The sequence below is a fragment of the Rhamphochromis longiceps genome, linkage group LG5, assembly GCF_057381845.1.
Source record: "Rhamphochromis longiceps isolate RC_006_pf linkage group LG5, R_longiceps_female_GT1.1, whole genome shotgun sequence".
Taxonomy (NCBI): Eukaryota; Metazoa; Chordata; class Actinopteri; order Cichliformes; family Cichlidae; genus Rhamphochromis; species Rhamphochromis longiceps.
Genome location: NC_140561.1, coordinates 8,274,150 through 8,295,662, shown reverse-complemented (window position 1 = coordinate 8,295,662; position 21,513 = coordinate 8,274,150). Strand labels below are relative to the sequence as shown.

Below are 21,513 nucleotides of genomic sequence, written 5' to 3'. Positions count from 1 at the left end.
GATGACTATCAGGAAATGTGCATCATCTGTGTTGAGTCAGCGACATGTATCCACAACTCTTCAAAAGCTGTACCAAAAGAACAATTTTCTATGTGTGTGCAGTTAACCTGATATTTAATCTTTTCAAAAACGATTTGTAAAAAACAAAAAGGTTCTTGCTAAATGTGAAGACTTTGTGCACTGCTGCAATCTTGAGTTGAAACTGATTTTTTTTTTTTTTTATGTTGCTGTTGACTTTGACTTTAAAGTGACTGATTGTTTAAGGTTGACTGTTTTTGTTTTTGTTGAAAAAAAAAATTTGTTCACTGCAGGAACCATGACTGAGTCAAGTCTATAAACTACAGTTTTCAGTGCGTCATTTGGGAGAAACATTTTCCCAAATGTACTTTACATTATACCTGCATGTTGTTATGTTTTTGTTTGTTTTTTTTACTTTCTGCTTTGTTGATGGAAATGTGTTGATAACATGTTATACTCATAAGACCAACCTTTTTAATACATAATCACCAGTGATAACTGCCATTTCAAACCCAAAGCTGAAGTATCTCACATGTAATAGTGTTACGTCTGTGTTAATGACTTTGGCCATGGCAGTGAACTGAAAACGATGTCTCTGGCACTGATGTCAAATTCTGACTGCTATGCACTGCCTCTCCTCCTTATATTCAGACGTATTTGGTGCTTAAAGTGATTCAAGCGTTGATCTGAAGTATTAAGGAGAGAACAGCGCAGCAGACTTCAGAGGGATCGAGCAGCACAAACTATGAATTTAACCAACATTGACATGGTTTGCATGAACTGGACAGAAGGCTGAAACCAAAGCATGGATTCAGACGAAGATTCCATTAAGAGGCTGCCCATTTTCAGCTAATACCAAGCAGGCCATGACTCTGATGCTGCCTTCAGAGGCTGTAGGATCTATTGCTTTCAAATGTGGCCTGATATTTAAGACATTAAAGGGCAAAGAAAAAACACTAAAAGGCACAAGCCTTTCTTACCAAATTGCACAAACCGGGACTGCAACAGAGGACAGATTTAAATGGAGTTCTTTATTATATGAATTTGAATCAATATTGCGCTTTCCTAGTTTTATTTACCACTCAAATTCACTTACTACCTGTTAACGTTGCTGATTTTGCGAGCAACACCTGAAGGCGCCATGATGCTGCGCGCGTAATGGATTTCCCCAGCGCTGCTGCTTTTCGGGGACCAGGAGCTGCAGCTGCAGCACTCCGACCACATTTAATCCGCACCACCTCTTGATGCCGGTGACCTTGGCTGACGGAGATCGCCCCTTTCAGTCTCGTGTCGCCGTCTTGTTTTCACCATGGCATCATCGGATGGGCTGGAGGAGGACTGTGTGTTGCAGCGGGGAAGATCTCAGAGTGACCCGAGCAGCATCACCGAGGTCCGCCTGGGTGAAGCGCACAGAGCAGGTAAGAGGAGGGGGGCGGTAATCCGACTGCTTGTTGGACATGTGTCAGCTGTCTCATTTACTGCTGCTTCACGCGGTCGACTGGGTAGGCGTGACATCACGGAGTCCGGGCTCGCCCGCATCCAGTCACGCAGACTGCACCCGTGGTGGTCCCACTTCATTTGTGTGCTTGTGTTGTAAACGTGCGTCATTTACTACCCAGTGCTCGCTCTGGCTGTGAGAAGTAGGCCTTCTGTGTGGCTGCCTTTAAAATATCAACCACACCGTAATGAATCAGGCTATGATGGGTTTTTTCCCCCACTAGTGTCATGCAGGTCATATGTAGAGTCCCCCTTTTTAAGCATTGCACTGATTTTATCCCAATAATGGCATCCAGACTTGTAACATCAGCTCCTCATTGCCCAAATCTCCTTCACATCATCAAGCTGTGACATCTTTGAATAAACACGATGTCATGATGTAGAACTGGGTGTTCTCTCTCTCCTCCCCCTCACTATTCTCGCTCTCTTATTTCTGCATTTGTGAACGAGGTGTGTGCTTGCAGCATGGGGGCACACAAGTTGCTATCACACATGGACTGCAGTGTGTTGAGCCGAAGCTGACGAGAGTGCTGGTTGTGTATTTGGCTGTTTCCATGGTGATCTAAATGGCAGAAGGCAGCGCTTGGCTCTCCAACTGTGAGACGACATGGTGTTTGTCTGTCTGCTCCACACTGGTGATGTACAGCAGCCAGCAATTCAAAGCGAAATGCCACTTAGGCCGTGAGTTGTGCTTATTCGTGAGGTGGGATTCGCAGTTCCACCGGGAGTCTGTGGGAAGGCGTTCACTGTTGCTGTGTAGATGTGAAGCAGGAGTCATAAAAATGTTCTGCTTTCAAAGGTACTGAGCGACAGACTCATGTGAAAGTGAGTTGATTATTTGCAGGCTGGAAGCACAATGCTGTTTGTTTGCCAGCAGTACATTCAACTGGTTTCAGGTAAACGGCAACCTCAAGGTCCGAAAACTGAAGCCAACACGGAAGTGCCAAACACTACACTTCCTCTAATGGCCACTAGAGGCTGGCTTCTGGAATGAGTCAATCCTCAGATGATAAAATGTACAACTTTACATGTTTACAGCCTCACACTTAAAAGCTTTTGGCCGTTATGAATATTTCCCCTTTGTAACAGCTGTGTGGAGGGTGATTTTTCTTTAAAAAAAAAAGAGTCATCCATCTCGATACTGTTAATGCTTAAAGTTAAGGGTGTGGCCATTTTGATTGTTTGCTAACATGGGCAGCTAGCTGGTTACTGAAATGAACTCTTGGCCATATTTATGGTGGTACCTTGCCCCTAACCCCTCCACCACTCCACAGTGATTATGCATAGAGGTTTAAACCATTTTTTTCCTGCACCAGGCCATGAACATGGCTTTTAATGCTGTGAAGTTGGGCATTTCAATGAGGGAGTCCTTGGGGTTTGACTTGCTTTTGGAGTCAGCATCAAGTTGCCATTAGATGAAATGCTGTCTTTGTATGTTCTGCGTTGGCTTCATTCCAGAGGCTGTTGCTCAGTGGCTCCAAAAATCCAGAAATATTGCATGGCATCATTCAAAATGGCAATGTTGGGACTTGGAAATACAAATTCCAAAAGCAATGCGTGCCTACATACACCCATCTTTTATATACGGTCCATGGTTTCACAGCCAAAGTGATGAGTGCAGACATTGATGCTGCTGTATCTCTACAAATAAGAGGCTCAGTTACTGAATCACAAGTGTGGGGGTTGCAGTATAATGCACATGACAGGATTCATTCATCTTGTGGCATGCATGCCACACTTTCATTTTCACCAGTGTGTGATGTTACAGTCTGTTTGAACATTGGACTCCTTCAGCTGGCTGTCTTTAGAGAAGGAGAGCCACAGCAATGCTGCAGAAGAGGATGTTCAAGTTCTCTCGCTGGCGGCGAATACCGTTGTGTTCATGCCTTCGGTTTCTACTGCTTGTCACGTTGTTGTGGTTGTTATAGTTACGTAACAGCGTTGGTGTATATGTGAAACTCTAAGGCATCACTGGCAGGGTTGTCCTGTCATATGCCGCTTATTACCATTTTTATCTAAATGTCAAATAGGCTCAGATCTCATTTCATCTCATCTCTGAAGCACTGTGGCAGATTTCTCCCCAAAAGCTGGACATTTCCAGTGCAGCATTAGACAGACAGAGCTCAGGCAATGCAGCAAGTGCAAACCTGCCTGTCCTGTTCCTCCCCCACTTCTCCATCCCCTCAGATCGGTGCTAACCCTTTCCGAGCCCCCTACTGCGGCTTTGATCCTTCTACTTGAAGAATCCTATCCATTAGAGGGGAGGGAAAGGGGAGTGACAGATCACTGATGGTGGTATTATCACAGCACCCAGCTGGGCAATGTCAAACTGAATCAGCTGCACAATCGACCGGACTTAATACAAATGACTTCTTACAATGTAAACATTTCCTCTGAATTACAAGGTTGTAACCAGAAATGGAAAATCACTTGCCATTTGTGCTTAGTCCTCACTCAGTGCTTTTAGCATCTGCTAAGCACTGAAGACTGATTTAACCCAAATACTTGTTACCCTGAAGTTTAAAGGTTGTCAGACAGGTCTTTGCTTTACCAACTAGTCAGCAGGCTGAGAACAGAACAGCATGCCATGTATTAAAATCTCTCCCTATGGACTTCGTTAAGTGGTGATAAGCAGCCGCCTTGATCAGCCCATAGAGGTTACATCATTGTCTCTGCTAGAGATGGTGCAGAACAATATGTGCCGCCAAAAACATTGTAGCCCAAAGGTGGATTCAAATTCAGGGTGTACAGGGACAGGGTGGAGCAACAGTTTGACAACCCTCGGAGTATGTGGCAGGGACTAAACACGATCACAGACTTTAGAGGGAAAACCAGCACACCGCAGACCACGGCCTCTCTGTGTGAGGATCTAAACGTATTCTACGCTAGATTCGACACAGCGAACACCATGAGACCGGACAGTGTGCGCACCGTGGATGACGTCAGTGCGCACACTGTGTCTGAGGAGGATGTGCGGAAGTGCTTCGGGAAGGTGAACGCACGCAAAGCTACTGGTCCGGACGGGATTCCTGGCCGCGTCCTCAGGTCATGCGCGGCTCAGCTGGCTGGAGTGTTCACGCACATCTTCAACCTTTCCCTCTCTCTGTCTGTAGTCCCAGCCTGCTTCAAAATGGCCACCATCGTCCCTGTACCCAAATCCTCCACCATCTCCTCATTGAACGACTGGCGACCTGTAGCCCTGACCCCCATCGTAAGCAAATGCTTCGAGAAGCTGGTCAGGGACTTCATCTGCTCTGCACTACCCGACTCACTGGACCCTCTACAGTTTGCATACCGCCACAACAGGTCCACTGATGATGCCATAGCCCTGACACTACACACTGCCCTGTCACACCTGGAGAAGAGAGACACGTATGTGAGGATGCTGTTTGTAGATTACAGCTCAGCATTCAATACCATCGTTCCCTCGAAGCTGGACAGGAAACTGCAGGATCTAGGACTGAGCAGCTCCCTCTGCAGCTGGATCCTTAGCTTCCTGTCTGACAGACGCCAGGTGGTCAGACTGGGCAGCATCACCTCATCCCCCATCACACTGAACACTGGTGCTCCACAGGGGTGTGTACTGAGCCCTCTCCTGTACTCACTCTACACCTACGACTGCACAGCCACTAACAGCTCCAACATCATTGTGAAGTTTGCGGACGACACTACAGTGGTGGGTCTTATCACCAACGGTGATGAGACGGCTTACAGGGAGGAGGTCAGCGCCCTGACCCACTGGTGTCAAGACAACCATCTCACCCTCAACGTCGCAAAGACAAAGGAGTTGATAGTGGACTTCCGGAGGTGCAGAGAAGTACACACCCCCATCACCATCAACGGCGCTGCTGTGGAGAGAGTGAGCAGCTTCCGGTTCCTTGGAGTACATCCGGCTGAGGATCTTACGTGTTTAGTACACACAAACAAAACAGTGAAGAAGGCGCAGCAGCGCCTCTTCTTTCTCAGGAGACTGAAAAGATTCGGCATGAGCCCCCGCATCCTCAGGACCTTCTATCACTGTGCCACTGAGAGCATCCTCACTGGATGCATCACCACCTGGTATGGCAACAGCACCGCCTACAACTGCAAAGCTCTCCAGCGAGTAGTGCGGTGCTCTGAACGGATAATTGGAGGTGAGCTTCCCTCCCTCCAAGACATCTACAGGAAGCGGTGCCTGAGGAAAGCGGGGAGGATCATCAAGGACTCCAGTCACCCCAGCCATAAACTGTTCAGACTGCTTCCATCAGGAAGGAGGTTCTGCAGCATCCGGTCCCGTACCAGCAGACTGAGAGACAGCTTTTTCCATCAGGCCATCAGACTGCTGAACACGTCATAGACACCTCAGCTTCACTACTGGAACTTCAACATTATGCACTCCACACTGTATATAAATGCCACTTGTTTTGCACATATTCAACTCTGTATATTTTATATATTTTATTATTATTATTATTATTATTATTATTATTATTATTATTATTGTTATTATTATTATTATTATTATTATTATTATTATATTTTTTACTATTTAATTTGTAAAAATGTGTACACACACACACACACACACACACACACACACACACACACACACACACACGTAGGAAAATATTTAGTATACACATCCAGAAATGCATACACTATTATATATTGTACATATATTTATTAGTTTCAGGTTGGCCATTCTTGTATTTTGCTCGTTTGTGTTGTTGTGTTTGCACATCTCTGTTGCTTGTGGGGCTCGCACACAAGAATTTCACTCGCATGTGCTGTGCCAGTGTACCTGCACATGTGATGTGACAATAAAAGTGATTTGATTTGATTTGATTTGAAATTCACATTTTGGCATTTACACTAAGAGTCAAAAGTTTGGACATACCTTCTCATTTAATGTTTTTTCTTTATTCCATATTGTAGATTCTCACTGAAGGCATCAAAACTATGAATGAACACATATGGAATTATGTAGTAAAACAGCCACCCTTAGCTTTGATTCCTGCTTTGGACACTCTCGGCATTCTCTCGATGAACTTCATGAGGTCGTCATCTGAAATGGTTTTCCAACAGTCTTGAAGGAGTTCCCAGAGATGGTCAGCACTTGTTGGTTCTTTTGCCTTCACTCTGCGCTCCATCTCATCCCAAACAATCTCGATTGGGTTAAGGTCAGGTGACTGTGGAGGCCAGGCCATCTGGTGCAGCACTCCATCACTCTTCTTCTTGGTCAGATAGCCCTTACACAGCCTGGAGGTGTGTTTGGGGTCGTTGTCCTGTTGAAAAATTAATGATGGTCTAACTAAATGCAGGATGCTGTGGTAGCCATGCTGGTTCAGTGTGCCTTCAGTTTTGAATAAATCCCCAACAGTGTCACCAGCAAAGCACCCCACACCATCACACCTCCTCCACCATGCTTCACGGTGGGATCCATGCATGTGGAGACCATCCGTTCACCTTTTCTGCGTCGCACAAAGACACGGCAGGTGGAACAAAAGATCTCAAATTTGGACTCATCAGACCAAAGCACAGATTTCCACTGGTGGTGTCCACTCTTTGTGTTTCTTGACCCAAACAAATCTCTTCTGCTTGTGTTTTTTTCTTAGTAGTGGTTTCTTAGCAGCTATTTGACTATAAAGGCCTGATTCACAGTCTCCTCTGAACAGTTGATGTAGGGATGTGTCTGCTACTGGGACTCTGTGTGGCATTTATCTGTGCTCTAATCTGAGATGCGGTTCCTGAGGCTGGTGTGTGGAGGGGTGTGGTTTGTGGCTCGGCTGCAGAGGACGTGTGGAGTGAGGTCCCAGTGTGGTGTTAGGGGGGAGGCTGACTTGCACACCTGACCTCCATCATCGAATCATGACTCCTCTTTAAAGGATGTTGCCAGACAGGAGGGGAGAGCGGTGTGGCAGCTGGTAAGCTGCTCAGACAGAAAGTGCCTAAACGTATACACAAGAAAACGCATAGCAACGTGCAACACTGTGTGTGTGGGTTCTCATTCGTGCCACGTGATGACTCGGATGAATGTATCCTCAGCAGCAGAGGTGGCTCTTGGTCTTGCTTTCCTGGTGCGGTCCTCATGTGAGCCAGTTTCATCGTAGCGCTTGATGGTTTTTGCGACTGCATTTGGGGATGCATTAAAAGTTTTAGCAATTCTCAATTTCCCTTTAGCTCTACATTTTCATTTTACAGTTTATATTGCTTTTAACTAATCTTGCTAACCGACTAGCTCACGAAATGTTGCATATTTCAAAAGGTAGTCAGTAAATTAAAATAAAATAATGCAGACTTACATACAATAGGCTATTCATATTAATGTACAGAATTCACCTGCTTGCTGCTACTACTGCACATTCACCCAGTGTATATACTATATGTATGTATATATATATATATATATATATATATATAATGTTCTTCCTCTACACCCCCCCCCCAATTTTTGCACATGTCGAGGAGCGTGTCAGGCTACATTTCACTGTGTGTTATACTTGTATAACTATGCATGTGACAAATAAAGAACCTTGAACCTTGAAATACAAAACTAAAATAGTTTAGTGAGACAAAACTTGCAATGTGTATAGATAAGAAAAGGTTTGCTAGCTGCCTAGCTTAAAGCAGGTAGCATTGTTCAAAATGCAGGCTGAAAAACAATAAATAAAATAATACAGAGTGTTCTCATATAGTTTTCCAGTGCTGTGATCAATTGTCAGCAGTGTTTTACAGTTTACCAGATTTACTACCTGCAGTCTAACAGCTGAAGCTTTTTGCTCAACAGGGTTTATTTTTGTAATATTATGAAGCAAGCTGCAAGCAAGTACACACACATAATGTCAACATTGATAATGATAATATATATGATACAGTATTATCATTAAATGTTAGAATTGAACGTATCTTATTAACTGTATTAAGACAGAAAATTCTTTAAGTTAAACGAAGTATTCATTTATGCCAAATGTACTGTTGCTTGTGCACTAAAGATGTGAAGCTTGCTGACACTGTAACATTGCCCTGTCCCTCCCTGCTGTTGCCTTTAGCCTGCAGGAGCCTCTTCCCTTGCTCCCCTCATCTCCCTATTTGAGTCACTGCTGTTGTACTAATCTGACATGCTGCTCCGACATCAAAGGCTTTCTCCCTGGACTCCTCTGCTGTTCTCGTACACTGCACCCCACCACCATCACACCGCCGCAACCCTCGGTTACTGATGGGCCTCAGTTTAGTCCTCGCATTCAGTCAGAGGCGATGGCGGCAGCCTGATGAGAAGATTAGGATTCTTTTTATTTGAATTCCTCATGTTTTATTAATCAGGAAGCCTTTACATAAGCCGGTTTGTCTCATTCCATATTCACTGCTGTGATTGAGAGGACAGAATAGCAAGCCTGGCACCTGGCAGCTCACTCCTACATGCATGTTGAGCTCAGCGAGGAACGAGTGCTAAATGTCTCCACATGAGTCACTGCACAGCAGCTGCAGTTGGAGATGAGACAGAATAAAAGGTGTGCATAGCTGGAAATAGAAAACAATAAAGCAATGTCACTTCCATTGTCCTCATGTGTGTCTGTGGAAATGTCAGCTGTAACAGCATTTGGCAAGAGCCTTGTCATAAAGTTTTTGGGTTTCTGAAATCCATGTTGTGAACCTGGAAGACGTTTTCTTGTCTTCACTGCATACTTAAATTTCCCCTCTCACAGTCTGTGTGAATTACCCATGGGTATGCGGCTTAGATTTTAACATGAGATACAGAGAAGCATGCAGCTGCAGACTGTTTACCCTAGGTCTATCAGCTAGTTAAAGGATACTTAGATTCTCAGTATCTTACCTTATGTTATTTCACTAATATGATTCTAATATAATATATGAATGAAACTTTGTCACACACAGTGATTGTTACCATCTAGTTGTTTTAAAAAAAGGATTTATTATAAATCACAATTCACGTGCAATGTTCAGTGCATATTAGGCTTAGTGGTCACCAAAATTTGTATCTCCAACTCACCACAAAATATGGAAGGAAGAATATGAAAAAGTGGCACAGGCTAGCAGATCAATAGATGGACATAGCTACCACCTAATAACACGTTTGTAAAGTGCTGATGTATTGACTACCACCATGTTGGGCTTTTTTTCTTTTGCTTTAAACTAGTACTGATTGCATTTGGTTTAGAGGTTGGCGTGCTCAGTTAAGAGCTAATGCCGGTAAGCTTAGCTGGAAAGATGCGCTGAACAGAAATCAGTACTTTCCTTCCATCTAATTAGTAATAACCACAGGTTGCAAATAAAATGCTGGTAACACCACAAACATGATTGAAAGGTCCAGTTCAGTGAATTAGTGGACGCAAACAGACAGCTGGTGGCTTAGCTGGCAAAGCAGTATTTCCAGTCTATGTCTATACAGGTTTACGCCATGTAGACCTGTGTCTACATGGCGTAAACCTCATTTTCAGAGCATCTAATATCTGCTATTATTTTTTTACCGTGCTGAATTTTGACTGCTTCTTGATTTTGATTGTTTTGTGAGAAGTTCAACTTCTCAGTTCAACTCAACATTAGGTTTATGGTTTTCCAACAGGTGGTAGTACATGGTACCCAGACCTTTTTAGTGCCTATTTGGCTGGGGTTTCAGGCGATCTGAGGCGATCCAAAAATGTGACATCAACAGACTGCATTGGCTAGTCAGTTGCATCACTCCATGAGTGTCTCATTCACAAAAATCTAAACCGCCATTTTTTTAAACCCAGTAAAGAGGGAAATCCATCCATCCATTCATTTTCTTCCGCTTATCCGGGGTCGGGTACCCGGGACAGCAGCCCTAGCAGAGAAGCCTAGACCCCAGCCTCCTCCTCCAGCTTGTCCGGGGGAACACCGATGCGTTCCCAGGCCAGCTGAGAGATATAATCTCTCCTGTGTGTCCTGGGTCTCCCTTCTGGTGGGACATGCTCAGAACACCAGGGAGGCATCCTTGTCAGATGCCCAAACCACCTCAACTAGCTCCTTTCGATGTGAAGGAGCAGCAGCTCTACTCTGAGCCCCTCCCAGATGGCCGAACTTCTCACCCTTTTCACCCAGAGAGAGCTTCAGAGGAAGCCCATTTCCGCCGCTTGTATCCGCGATCTCGTTCTTTTGGTCACTACCACAGCTCGTGACCATAGGTGAGGGTAGGGACGTAGATCGACCGGTAAACTGAGAGCTTCACTTTTACACTCAGCTGTCTCTTCACCGCAACAGACCGGTACAGCATCCACATCACTGCAGCCGGAGCACCAATCCGTCTGTCGATCTCTCGCTCCCTTCTCCCGTCACTCGTGAACAAGACCCCGAGATTCTTAAACTCTTCCACTTGGTGCAGGAACTTATCCCTGACCCGGAGTGGACATTCCACCCTACACAAAAAACACACTGCATTCCCCAATTCTGACAAAAAGCCTTATGCACAGCAGCAGGTATACCATCACGCTATAACAACCCCACGCACATTAGGTGGTACTCGATTGTAATGGAAAACATGTGAAATCCAGTTGAGGCAAGTCGAGCTGTGTCAAGTAGGTACTAGTGGAAAAAGGCTTTAAGTGTTACCTTAATTTTTCAGCCTGAAAGGTTCTACTTTAGGACAGACTACACGGATGCTACTGACTCCTTAAGGCAGTCCTGTCCTGTCATCATTTGTTGCATCGTTTTATCAGAAGAAAGTTCCTTTGGTTCATTTTCATGCTAACAGGCAAAAATACTTCCAGGGTTTTATTTGCTTCTTTTAAAATCTAAACTCACTATATAATTAACCAAGGGGTTCCCTAACATGTGCTTAGAAATGCATTTCCACCACTAAAAAGCGCTTTGGGTGCCTAGAAAAGCGCTATATAAATCCAATCCATTATCATTATCTGCAGCTGGAGTAGATATGAGATTTGAGACATTTTGAAAGACTTGTTAATAACTTACATAGTGGCAGAGCCCTGAATATGCTTCTAAGTGGGTTCAAGAGCAGTTGAAAGGTGAAACACAGCCACAAGAGGGCTCTACTCGGCAGATGGCTTAATGTTGCATAAGTGCAGTGAGCAGTCACTGTCACGGCAAGTCCAGCACTGCAGTCACCAGGTCTCTCTCAAAAAAGAGGGACAGCACATGGTTTGTTCAAGGTCATGCTGCATACGGTGAGAGCGGGCAGACTCCTTCCTAGGATTAATCAGCATTACTCTCCATGTTTTAAGAGGAGTCTGAACTGGTATTGAACTGAGGGGCACTTCAACTCAATATTCACTTCATGTCAAAGACCGCAGGGATGAGCGCAGTGAAGGCAATATTAGAATAAGTTTCGAAATCTTTTGAAATTCAATTAGAGGTGGTTACAACTGCACACGGGAAATGAAACTTTGCTCATCTTCACACCCCTCTATTTTCAGAGCTGATGCAATTCCTCTCAAGCTCTTTTTTTGTGATCTCATGTCTGTTTCAAAAGAGGAACATCTTGAAAGCAGTGATGAAGGATTTAACATGGACAGCTTGGCCATGATTAATGCGGAGCATTCCAGAAGTGATGTGACTGTAATGTAGGACTATAAATGAAATGTGGCTTTGCTGAGACAGTAATGGGTTGTTCAGAGTGAATGTTACCCTTGAGTCTTTGGTGCAGCATTGATTCTTTTTTATTGGTTGGCCAAGGCTCAGTAGTACAGTGGCTAATTCAAAAGCACTTCGCTTTTTTCCCCTCCCTGTTTTTTTTGTGCCAACTCATCTCTCATACCCTTGTGCACTATGCAGAGACATCGCTGGGTTCCACTGACTACAGGGCCCTGGGGAGCAACGCAGCAAGCAGGGAAAAACATGACGTCACTGTTGGCCAATGCCATGAGAGGACAAAACACTGTTATGCAGAATGCTGTAGCTAGGTCATTAAAAAAACTGAAGTCACCAGTCCAAAATAATATAAAGGAAGTGATCAATTTGGCGGTTCGGTTTGGTTCGATACTTTGGTGTCACGGCTCGATATTTTTTTCGATACAAAGAAAATGTTCATGCCTTTTTAATTTGTCATTTATTAAAATTATAAATATATATTTTAACTCAAAAGTACAGTTTTTAAATGTAATGTTGCTGAAACAACAAAATAATAAAAAAAATCTATCTGATCGAGAAATCACTCATCTTTGGAAAAGAGTTTATTACAGAGAAATGGCTCTTTCCAAAATAAAAGCTGTACTATACGCTTCTTCTGGGCTATATTCTCAGCAGCACATTAAACATATCAGGTCCCCATAAGGAGAATCATGTGCTAACGGCTGTCTAAATGACTCAGGTAAAGTTTGTAGCATGCATGCTTGTTGTTTTTGTCTGCTTCCACTTGTCTTTGCACTAGAATGATGTCAGCGTAAATGTGCAGTCATATTCATTTTGTTCCCACTAGTGCTGTCAGCGTTAATCTCGTTAAAATGACGTAAACGCCATAACGCGGCAAATCTCCGTTAACAAGTTACCGCGGATCGCCCCGTGCATGGGGCTGGACAGCGTCAACACATTAACGAGCAAACTGTGCTAACACACTAGTTCCCACCCATGTAATTGAGCATTGCGTGGCACATCCGACATACTGTTTTACTTTAGTTTACCTTCAGGGTCATACGTCACATGAAGACCAAAATAGTTCCAAAGGCCAGATCTGAATGAGGGTGGGGGAGGTTCAGTTTGCCATGTTGCAACGAGCTTAGCTTCTGTCTCGCTAGCTTGCGCTGCGCTCAGTGGATCTGCGCTCGACAGTGCAGCCTAGGCGGAGTAGTCGAACGCAGATCCACTGAGTGCTCAACACAGACAGCATCGTCAGAAGAAAAGTTGATAAAATAAATGAAAAATTTTGTATTGTTCGATACATATGCGTACCGAACCGAAAGCACTGTATCGAACGGTTCAATATCGATACGAGTATCGTTGCACCCCTAATAAATATAGATATATATCTATATATATATATATAGATATGTATGTGTATATGTGTGTGTATATATATATATATATATATATATATATATATATGTGTATGTGTATATGTATGTGTGTATATATATATAGTATGTGTATGTGTATATGTGTGTATATATATGAATAAATAAACATCAAGGTCTTGGTGAGTAGGGCTGGGCCATATCATACCGTTCATGGTAATATCGGTATAATGTTGGGCAACGATAAGAAAATGAAATATCGCGATAGAATATGGGTAAAATGCGCATGCACGGTAGCTTTGTTTTCATACGCACATGGCGGAAAAAGCATGACAGCGACAGAGAATGAGAAGGGCTAAAGCGGATCGTTGAATGAAACGGGTGAACCAGAATTGGTTTGTAAAAATGCTGCAACTTCAGTGGTGTGGAACTGGTTTAGCTTTCGTCCGTCATATACACAACAAAGCACTATTTTTGGTAGCGCATGCTAGCGGGCCGTCGTTATTACCGTGTTGTTTGGAAAATACGGCACACTTGAAATCAATCCTTTGATTTTTCTGAAAATCGAGAGTGCCCCTTATAATCCCGTGTGCCTTATGTATGAATTCTGGTTGTTTACTGACCTTGAAACGATTTTATGTGGTACACGGCGCTCGAAAATCTGTCAAATGTTTTAGTACGACTTTGCTAAGCTACAAACCCGCACCGCTTGATGGATTGTCGGAGCATTACGGCTATCGTAGGCAGGCGCCTCGCGGAGTGATACGTACTGTGCTTCAACATAATATTACCGTATTGTGTGTGTATAACCTCTTTTTAAGTTTTGTGGATATTATACATGGTTATGCTGAGGATATGTCGGACAATTTCCACTGGAAATGCCTTTTGGTTAAACTGTCAGCAAGGAATTTGCATTTGCACTGTTACATTTTTATATAACTTTAATGCACATAAAAAACAGCTGCTTGTTTAAGTGAAAATACATTGATGGTTTTTTTGCACTAATAAAGTTGTGGAGTTGTAAAGTATTTTGTCTAGTGTCAATTATATCGTCAGTTATATCGTTATCGCAAATTTTCAAATGTATATCGTGATAAATATTTTTGGTCATATCGCCCTGCTCTAGTGGTGAGTACCCGTGCATATTTGAAAAGCACTTTATAAAGCGCTTTAGAAGAGTCAGTTGGGTCTGAAGGCTACAAGTTCAAATTTTAAAAAGAGGTGTATAGTATTCCCGAGTACTTCAAGTCATTTTAGCATAACACAGCGGGGTTAAACTGTTAGGGGCTATAAAATGTGTACGTTGCATAATGGGTGATGTAAGCACTTGGGTTTGTCAACGGAAACAAATAAGAAATAAGAAAAGGTCTCTGGTTCTGGTTTTGAGCAACAACCTTGCGGCCTGAAAATTTAAGCCAATGGGAGAAGTTCCAAAATCTGCAGTTCCTTGTGTGGCGACTTGAGTCAGTCTTCACAGACACAATTTAAGAGCACAAATAAACACGTTTAGAGTCTGTACAAGGAGCAGTTTTGGGCTCTATAACTATTTACCATTATATATATTTTTGTTTATAGCTCACATGTTTAGCTTTTGTTTGGGCTCAGGCTTAAGGTTCAAGGTAGCCAGCAGCTGTCTCCTCAATTTTATCCCCAGACCTGGCCCTGTGCTGTTAAGTGAGTGGACCAGTTCTTCCCGTAATGTGCTGTATGTATTGCTGATACGCTGCATCGCATTCAAAAATCAAAACACTGAGTTTTTTTTGTTTATATTAGTTACAAAATATCAAAATTAGGCATTACAAACATAAAATAAGCAATATGAGTAAATAAAAGAAGTGCTACTGGAGCCCCTCAAACACCACAATCATTTCATGGTTTGAAATGATTGCAAAACAATAGAGAAATCGAAATATTATGCTTAAAATATCAGTTCAGGCACTTGGGAAGGTTTAGAAAAAAATACATCAATGTATATTGTTAATGTCTTCAAAATAAAATCCTCTGATTACTTTTTCAAACCTATCTAAAGTGCCTGGACTTGGATTTCTTGTGCAGTTTTTGGAGCATAGTGTTTTACAAAATATGCAATGTGGACTTAAACAGTAAAAGGTAATCAGCTTAAATTCTCAGAAATGTGAATTATGCTCTCCGTACTATCACCACGTACAAAGTACTTAGGGCCTATTTGATAACGAATGGAAAGGAAGGACTGCAGAGCTGGTGATAATTCTATGTTTTGTCCTCACAATTTGCTGTTTTTAAACTTCAGGGCAGAAACATAATTTCCTAATCAGAGTGGTTAAGGTTAAAAAGCTTTAGCAAACTGACACAGTGGACTGGTAAGGCTTCTGACTTTGAAACTGAAACCCGAGAAACTTCCCGAGCAATTTGACCATCTCGGTGAATGAAGCGGGAGCTGTCTGGCATAAGGATGTAATTAACATCAAAGCAATAACATGTGATGATGTGCTAATTCTTTTTCAGGGCAGGTTTTTCCCCTCTCATAGAAAAGATGAATATAAATAGGCTGATAGTCTTTGTCTCTTTGTCTCCGAGTACACACTTGATTGAACGGCAGCACAAACACGACTGGTATGGATGTACCATCCCCTCCCCGCTGCACGCACACACACGCTACTGTCTCCCCTCCCCCCAGCTACAAAACAAAATCTCTACAAAAACAAGGATGTCTCCCATACACTGGGACTTTAACATGCTTCTCTGGTGCGTTTGAGTCCTCGACAGTATCTGCAAAATTAAAAACAGAGTGGCGGTGAAGCCGTGCCCAGAGAGATGAATGGCTTGTGGCTTGTATTTATTGCTCTGCATGCTGCCCACAGTAAGCTTAATGTTTTCACACCAAACAGAGCTTCACTTTTGTGCCTTACTGTGATCTCTCTGCCTCTGATCTGCACTGCAATGGAGCAACCCTGGCTTTACTGCATGTTTGTAGTAATAGTTTATGCATCTCGTGTCTTAACGTGAGCTTACCGTTTGCTATATGTGTAACGGAGACAGAGATGTACCCTGCGACTGGGCCAGACATGCTGGGGGAAGCGATTCGAGTTAAGCTGTCAGCCATTTACACATAATGTATCTTTTATGAATGTTTCATGTGCTGACCTAATTCCTTTCAGAGCCGAGTAAATGCAATATGTTGCACATGAGAAGACACCAGAGCATCCAGCTGATCCTTTTGACATCCTCGGCCCACGACGAGGGGATAGGAAGGGTCGGCCAAATGGAAACAGAGCTGCGATGTGAAAGTCGAGAATAGAGGCTGTAGACCGCCCCGGCAGAGTTATTTTCAGCCATTTGTTTCTACAAAATCTACACTGCATCCCACAGAGATGGGGAATAAAACAGACACACAAGCAGATACTGTACTTTGCTCTCCGCCTTACGTGTAATTAAACCGCGCGCTTAAGCCTAGAGTTAAGAGACTGATCACTCTGACAGACTTGAATGTTTCAGCAGTGTTAAACAAGGACGAGGATCAGGAAGAGGAGGGGGAGGAGGGGGTGCTGCAGCTGCAGAAATCAGTGTGGGTGCTGTTGCTGAACTCCATCTAGAATTAAGTAAAATCAAACTGCTGTTCCAATGTGACGAGAGCTAACCCAAAGAAATTCATGCAGGGAAAAAGTGTGGCTGCTCAGAGTCGTCTCAAAACACAGATGTGTCACGTTATGTGATTACAGTGACAAACCTGTTGGATTTCACGAGCTTGCCAGACTACCGCGAGAGCAATTAGTCGCATCACTGATGGACTCGATACCGGAGGCTGTCTTCACAAGTAAATGAGCAAATTCAGTTTGTGTTTACGTTCACCTAACTGGAAGCAGACATCACATTTATGATCCTTGTAGTAAGAAATGCAAAGGCCTTGTAGGGAGCATGTCAGGTTTGATAGAAGGGTCTTTTGGTTTCATCAATCTTTTCAATGATTGTTGTGCCAGGAGGCACTGAGGACCACAACAAAACTTTCAGCTGTACAACTGAGGAAGCTTCCGACGGTAGTCCGTTAGATGTTCAGGTTTGTTTAGGATCATTGTTCTGATGTAGTGGCCTCTCTTTTCTAACAGTACAATAGTAAAAAACCCTTACTGGAAGGATGTGAGGTTTGATACCTGCGATCGTGGCTCAAGAGTTGGGAGTTCACCTTGTAATCGGAAGGTTGCTGGTTCGAGCCCCGGCTCGGAAAGTCTCGGTCATTGTGTCCTTGGGCAAGACACTTCACCTGCCGCCTACTGGTGTTGGCCAGAAGGGCCGATGGCGTGATATGGCAGCCTCGCTTCTGTCAGTCTGCAGCTGTGGCTACAACTGTAGCTTGCCTCCACCAGTGTGTGAATGGGTGGATGACTGGATGTGTAAAGCGCTTTGGGGTCCCTAAGGGGGGACTAGTAAAAGCGCTATACAAATAAGCTCTTTTGTCTTACCCTTGTATGCAGAAGCTCGGGCTGCTGTGAAAGGCTTCGTAAGATGAACTGATCTCCAAAAGGTGTATAATACAGGCATTTTCATTCTAAACAAGCCAAAAGGACACTAATATTGTCTTTTAAAAACATGCAGGTTTACTGAACTGGCCAAAATAGTGTGTGACCCCGATGGTATAACATGTAAGTAAATCTTGATGCTTCTAATTTTAAAATCTACTTTACACTTATACAGACAGGCTTGTGGATCTAATGTAGTCCTGTTTTAAGTATTTGTGCATGCTTTACAGTTTATTGAATGGGGAAAGGGGGCCCACTGATATTGCTAATTAGAGGCCACGGATATCTGTGCTACACCACTGCTTTTGTGCTCCAGCCTTATTAAACTTTAATCACAGCAGAGGCAGATGAAACATAGTAATAAAAGTGGTCACCTAATGTTAATTGTTTGGTTGCATAACAATATTAAGCAATAATTGAAGACGGCACTGATTAATGGCCTCCTGCCATAGAGCTCTCTAACGGGAAAATGTGTTGATCAGACAAAAAAAAACCCAAGACCAGTTTTGAAGACATCAGCTAGTTCTCTGGGAAGACGATTAAACCAATAAATTAAAATAAAATGTAAAAAATCGATAAAGTACGCTCTTGCTCTGCCCAGGCAGCATCCTGGCCTCCTCCCAACCTTGAAACCTCTCCTTCAGAGGAATCCCAGAGACTGTTTTGTTTGCAGCTCACACACTCTACGCACTCAAGACTGTGTCTTCCCCACTGCTACAGTCCCCCCATCTGTCACTGTGACACTGCACTGGCTCCAAGGCTACGCAGGCTGTGGTTGTACCTGATGAATGATTAAGCAGATTTAAAGGGGGCCAGGGCAGAAGTGGAGTAGCAGCAGCAGAGGCCTTTAGGAGCACTTACCTTTTAAATGTGGCTGCACTGCCACGGTGCAAAGCCTGCTTTGGAGTGAAATGCCACAGAGTCAGTCTCCTACGGCCTGTGGAGCTGCTTCCAGCCTGGCATGGTTTGCCTCGTGAATCGCTGCCTTAATGTAGAGTTTGTAAGCAGTTCATGTATCATTTGTGTCTTTGTGAGCACATATTTGAATGATACGCAGCTTTAAAAAAAATAATAAAAAAAAGTGTAGTTAAATGTGTAGTTTAAATAGAAATGAGAAATCTGAATACGAATATCAGACTAATTTGATTATTCAACATTACTTTTCGTTAACCCTCATGTGCCTTCTGATTCGGTTACTTTGTGGCTTATCTCTGATGCTCAGAAGCTCTCACTCCAAAGAGAATGTGACCATGCTGCTGCTGAGGCTTGCAATCAATTTTAAAGTGCTTTGGTGCAAATTGCTCCACAAATGGACAGTCCATAACTGCAGGTTTGAGCATTTATACTGCTGATGTACAGCACGTTTCTCCATCTCCCTCATCCCCCCTGTGACTGCACCACAGTTAAATTCACTCTACAGATACACACAAACATAAAAAAGTGCATACATCTACACGTCGCTGCCAGTGATCATTTACAGTCATCAACAGTAAAAATGCAAAAGTGCCCTAATGATGTGACATCTTATGTTATGCAGTTTTACATCATCTGCAGCAGCAGATTGATCGTGCAAAGGAACGTCAACACGTGTTGGTGCTATGTCTTTATCATGATATGACGGCAGTGTCATTGCAGAGCTGAGCATAAATTTAACTGAACAGTAAAATGACACCATTAAATAAATGCAGAATTATTAGAAATATTTGCTCCTCCTGTTTGTGAACAGACAACTGACACAGGCTCACTTTGGCACTGAGGGAAAGTTTAAATATCATAAACAAGTTAAAATTGACACTGAACTTTACAATGGAGCAGTTTGCATACATGCGACTCGTGCTTGTCTCACTCTTATTGCAAATTGTGTTACCTAATTAGCAAATTCATCTTCGTGATATCCCAGTGTGAAACTTCCTTCAAGACCTGTGGTTTGAAATGAATGAACAAAGTAATTATAGCTGTTTTTCCTTTGGGCATCTCCAGTTCAGGGCCCATGGTACAGATATTTTAAGGCGGATATTAACTCTCTTGTCTATTCCTAGATGGGTAGACCCACTGCTGACCTTGTAGTCACACAATTTAAATTGCTTAATTTAGTTTATCTGAAGTGATTCATTAAAAATCATTACAGTTGAAATCAGAAACACAGCAGCCGTGTTTAGCCCCCTTTCCTTTCACCAGAATTAATTCAACTGTGTTGATATTGGATTTAATGTTGCTTTAACTGCCAGTGATAGCTGCTCTGCAGCCGTGTTACTAGCAGTTTGTTGAAACCTCTGGGAGGTGCACAGCGATTACAGCAGAGGTATCGCTCATAACTATGATTTGGGAAAGAGGGCTGGTGTTTATGAATCCTGGAGAAGCAGACATACAAATGACTTTGTTTCCACTGAAGGGCGGTTACGATCAGGCTTTCTATCATCATAAAACAGGAAGTTTATGCATATGCCCATGCAAAGTAGGTTTTAATGTGCTCTATGTTGCCTGTTTGAGCCTCTACTACAAAGTACACACTGCATTTCTTTGCATTCTCTTCTTTGTGTAGGTCTGACTTCCCCTTTTCATTTTTTTTTTTCCATTTTTTTTTTTTTTTTCCCGCCTGTCCCATTTGGTTCTTTAGCCATCAGAATTGTTGTCTGAAGACCAACAAGGATACCCAATGGATTTACTTTGCCAAATGGATCATCGTGGCATTGCCGTATTGGTCCATTTGGTCGATCTTTGTTTTTATTATTTATTATATTTTATTTTCAGATGTTACAGACGGGACAGACATGAGTGAGAGATAGGAAAGGGAGAAAGAAAGAGGAAGGAAAGGAAAAACAGAAGGGGAGAGGGACAGTGAGAAAGGGGGGGGGAGAAAAAAAATCTCCTGGATCACCTGTTGAGAGAAGAATAGAAAACAAGCAAAAAAAGACAAAAAAAAAAAAAGAAACAAAGCAACATACTAAACACAACACCATCGCATTAATCTAGCTAAGTGTAAACAGCAGTAAATACTAAATATTCAATGTTGTTGTGCAGCACGCAGGACAGATGTGCTTCGAAGTAGCAGCCAAGAAAGGTGTAATTTGGGTCTACGAGCAGTGAACACCCGTGTGCATACCTGTGTGGATCAGCGCGCTTGTATTCCAAAGGTTTCTCCATGTAACGATCTGCTAGGGAGTGTGGGGGGGCCACAGCCCCGTCCTCCAGGGTGTGAAGCAGGTATGGAGGAGATCAAAACTCCAGACATCCAGAGGCCCCCAGAACACAAGAAACCATGGAAGACCAACAGAGGGGCAGCCGCGCCACTGTTCCAGTAAGAGCTGAGGAGAGTCCCAGATGAGGGTTCACTCAGCAGCCGCGGAGCAGAAGCCAGGGGGAGTTGCAGTGACGCGCCCGTGAGCTCCGCCGGCCGCCAGCTGTGCCTGAGTGACTGAGCCCCAGGCCGAGAGGCCGGGGGCACCCCACCCCCGAAGGGGCCCGAGCGAGCCCCAGGCTCCAGGCCCCGATAAGCGGCCGCCAAGGAGTGAGCTGGTGTGTACCTGGACGCCCATCCCCGGACACAAAGAACCACCAACGCACCGACACCTGAGGGAGTCCGC

At 43.5% G+C, this 21,513-nt stretch overlaps 1 protein-coding gene across 1 annotated transcript in view; it reads left to right on the top strand.

Moving 5' to 3' along the window:
* The first annotated feature begins 1,185 nt into the window (after window positions 1-1,185).
* LOC146669159 (phosphatase and actin regulator 3-like) overlaps window positions 1,186-21,513 on the top strand; it is a 36,232-nt gene continuing 15,904 nt past the window's right edge. The window contains exon 1 of the mRNA XM_085405617.1: window positions 1,186-1,436. Within this exon, the coding sequence (XP_085261743.1) occupies window positions 1,328-1,436 (109 nt within the window). The 5' untranslated portion in view covers window positions 1,186-1,327. The remainder of the gene's footprint in view (window positions 1,437-21,513) is intronic.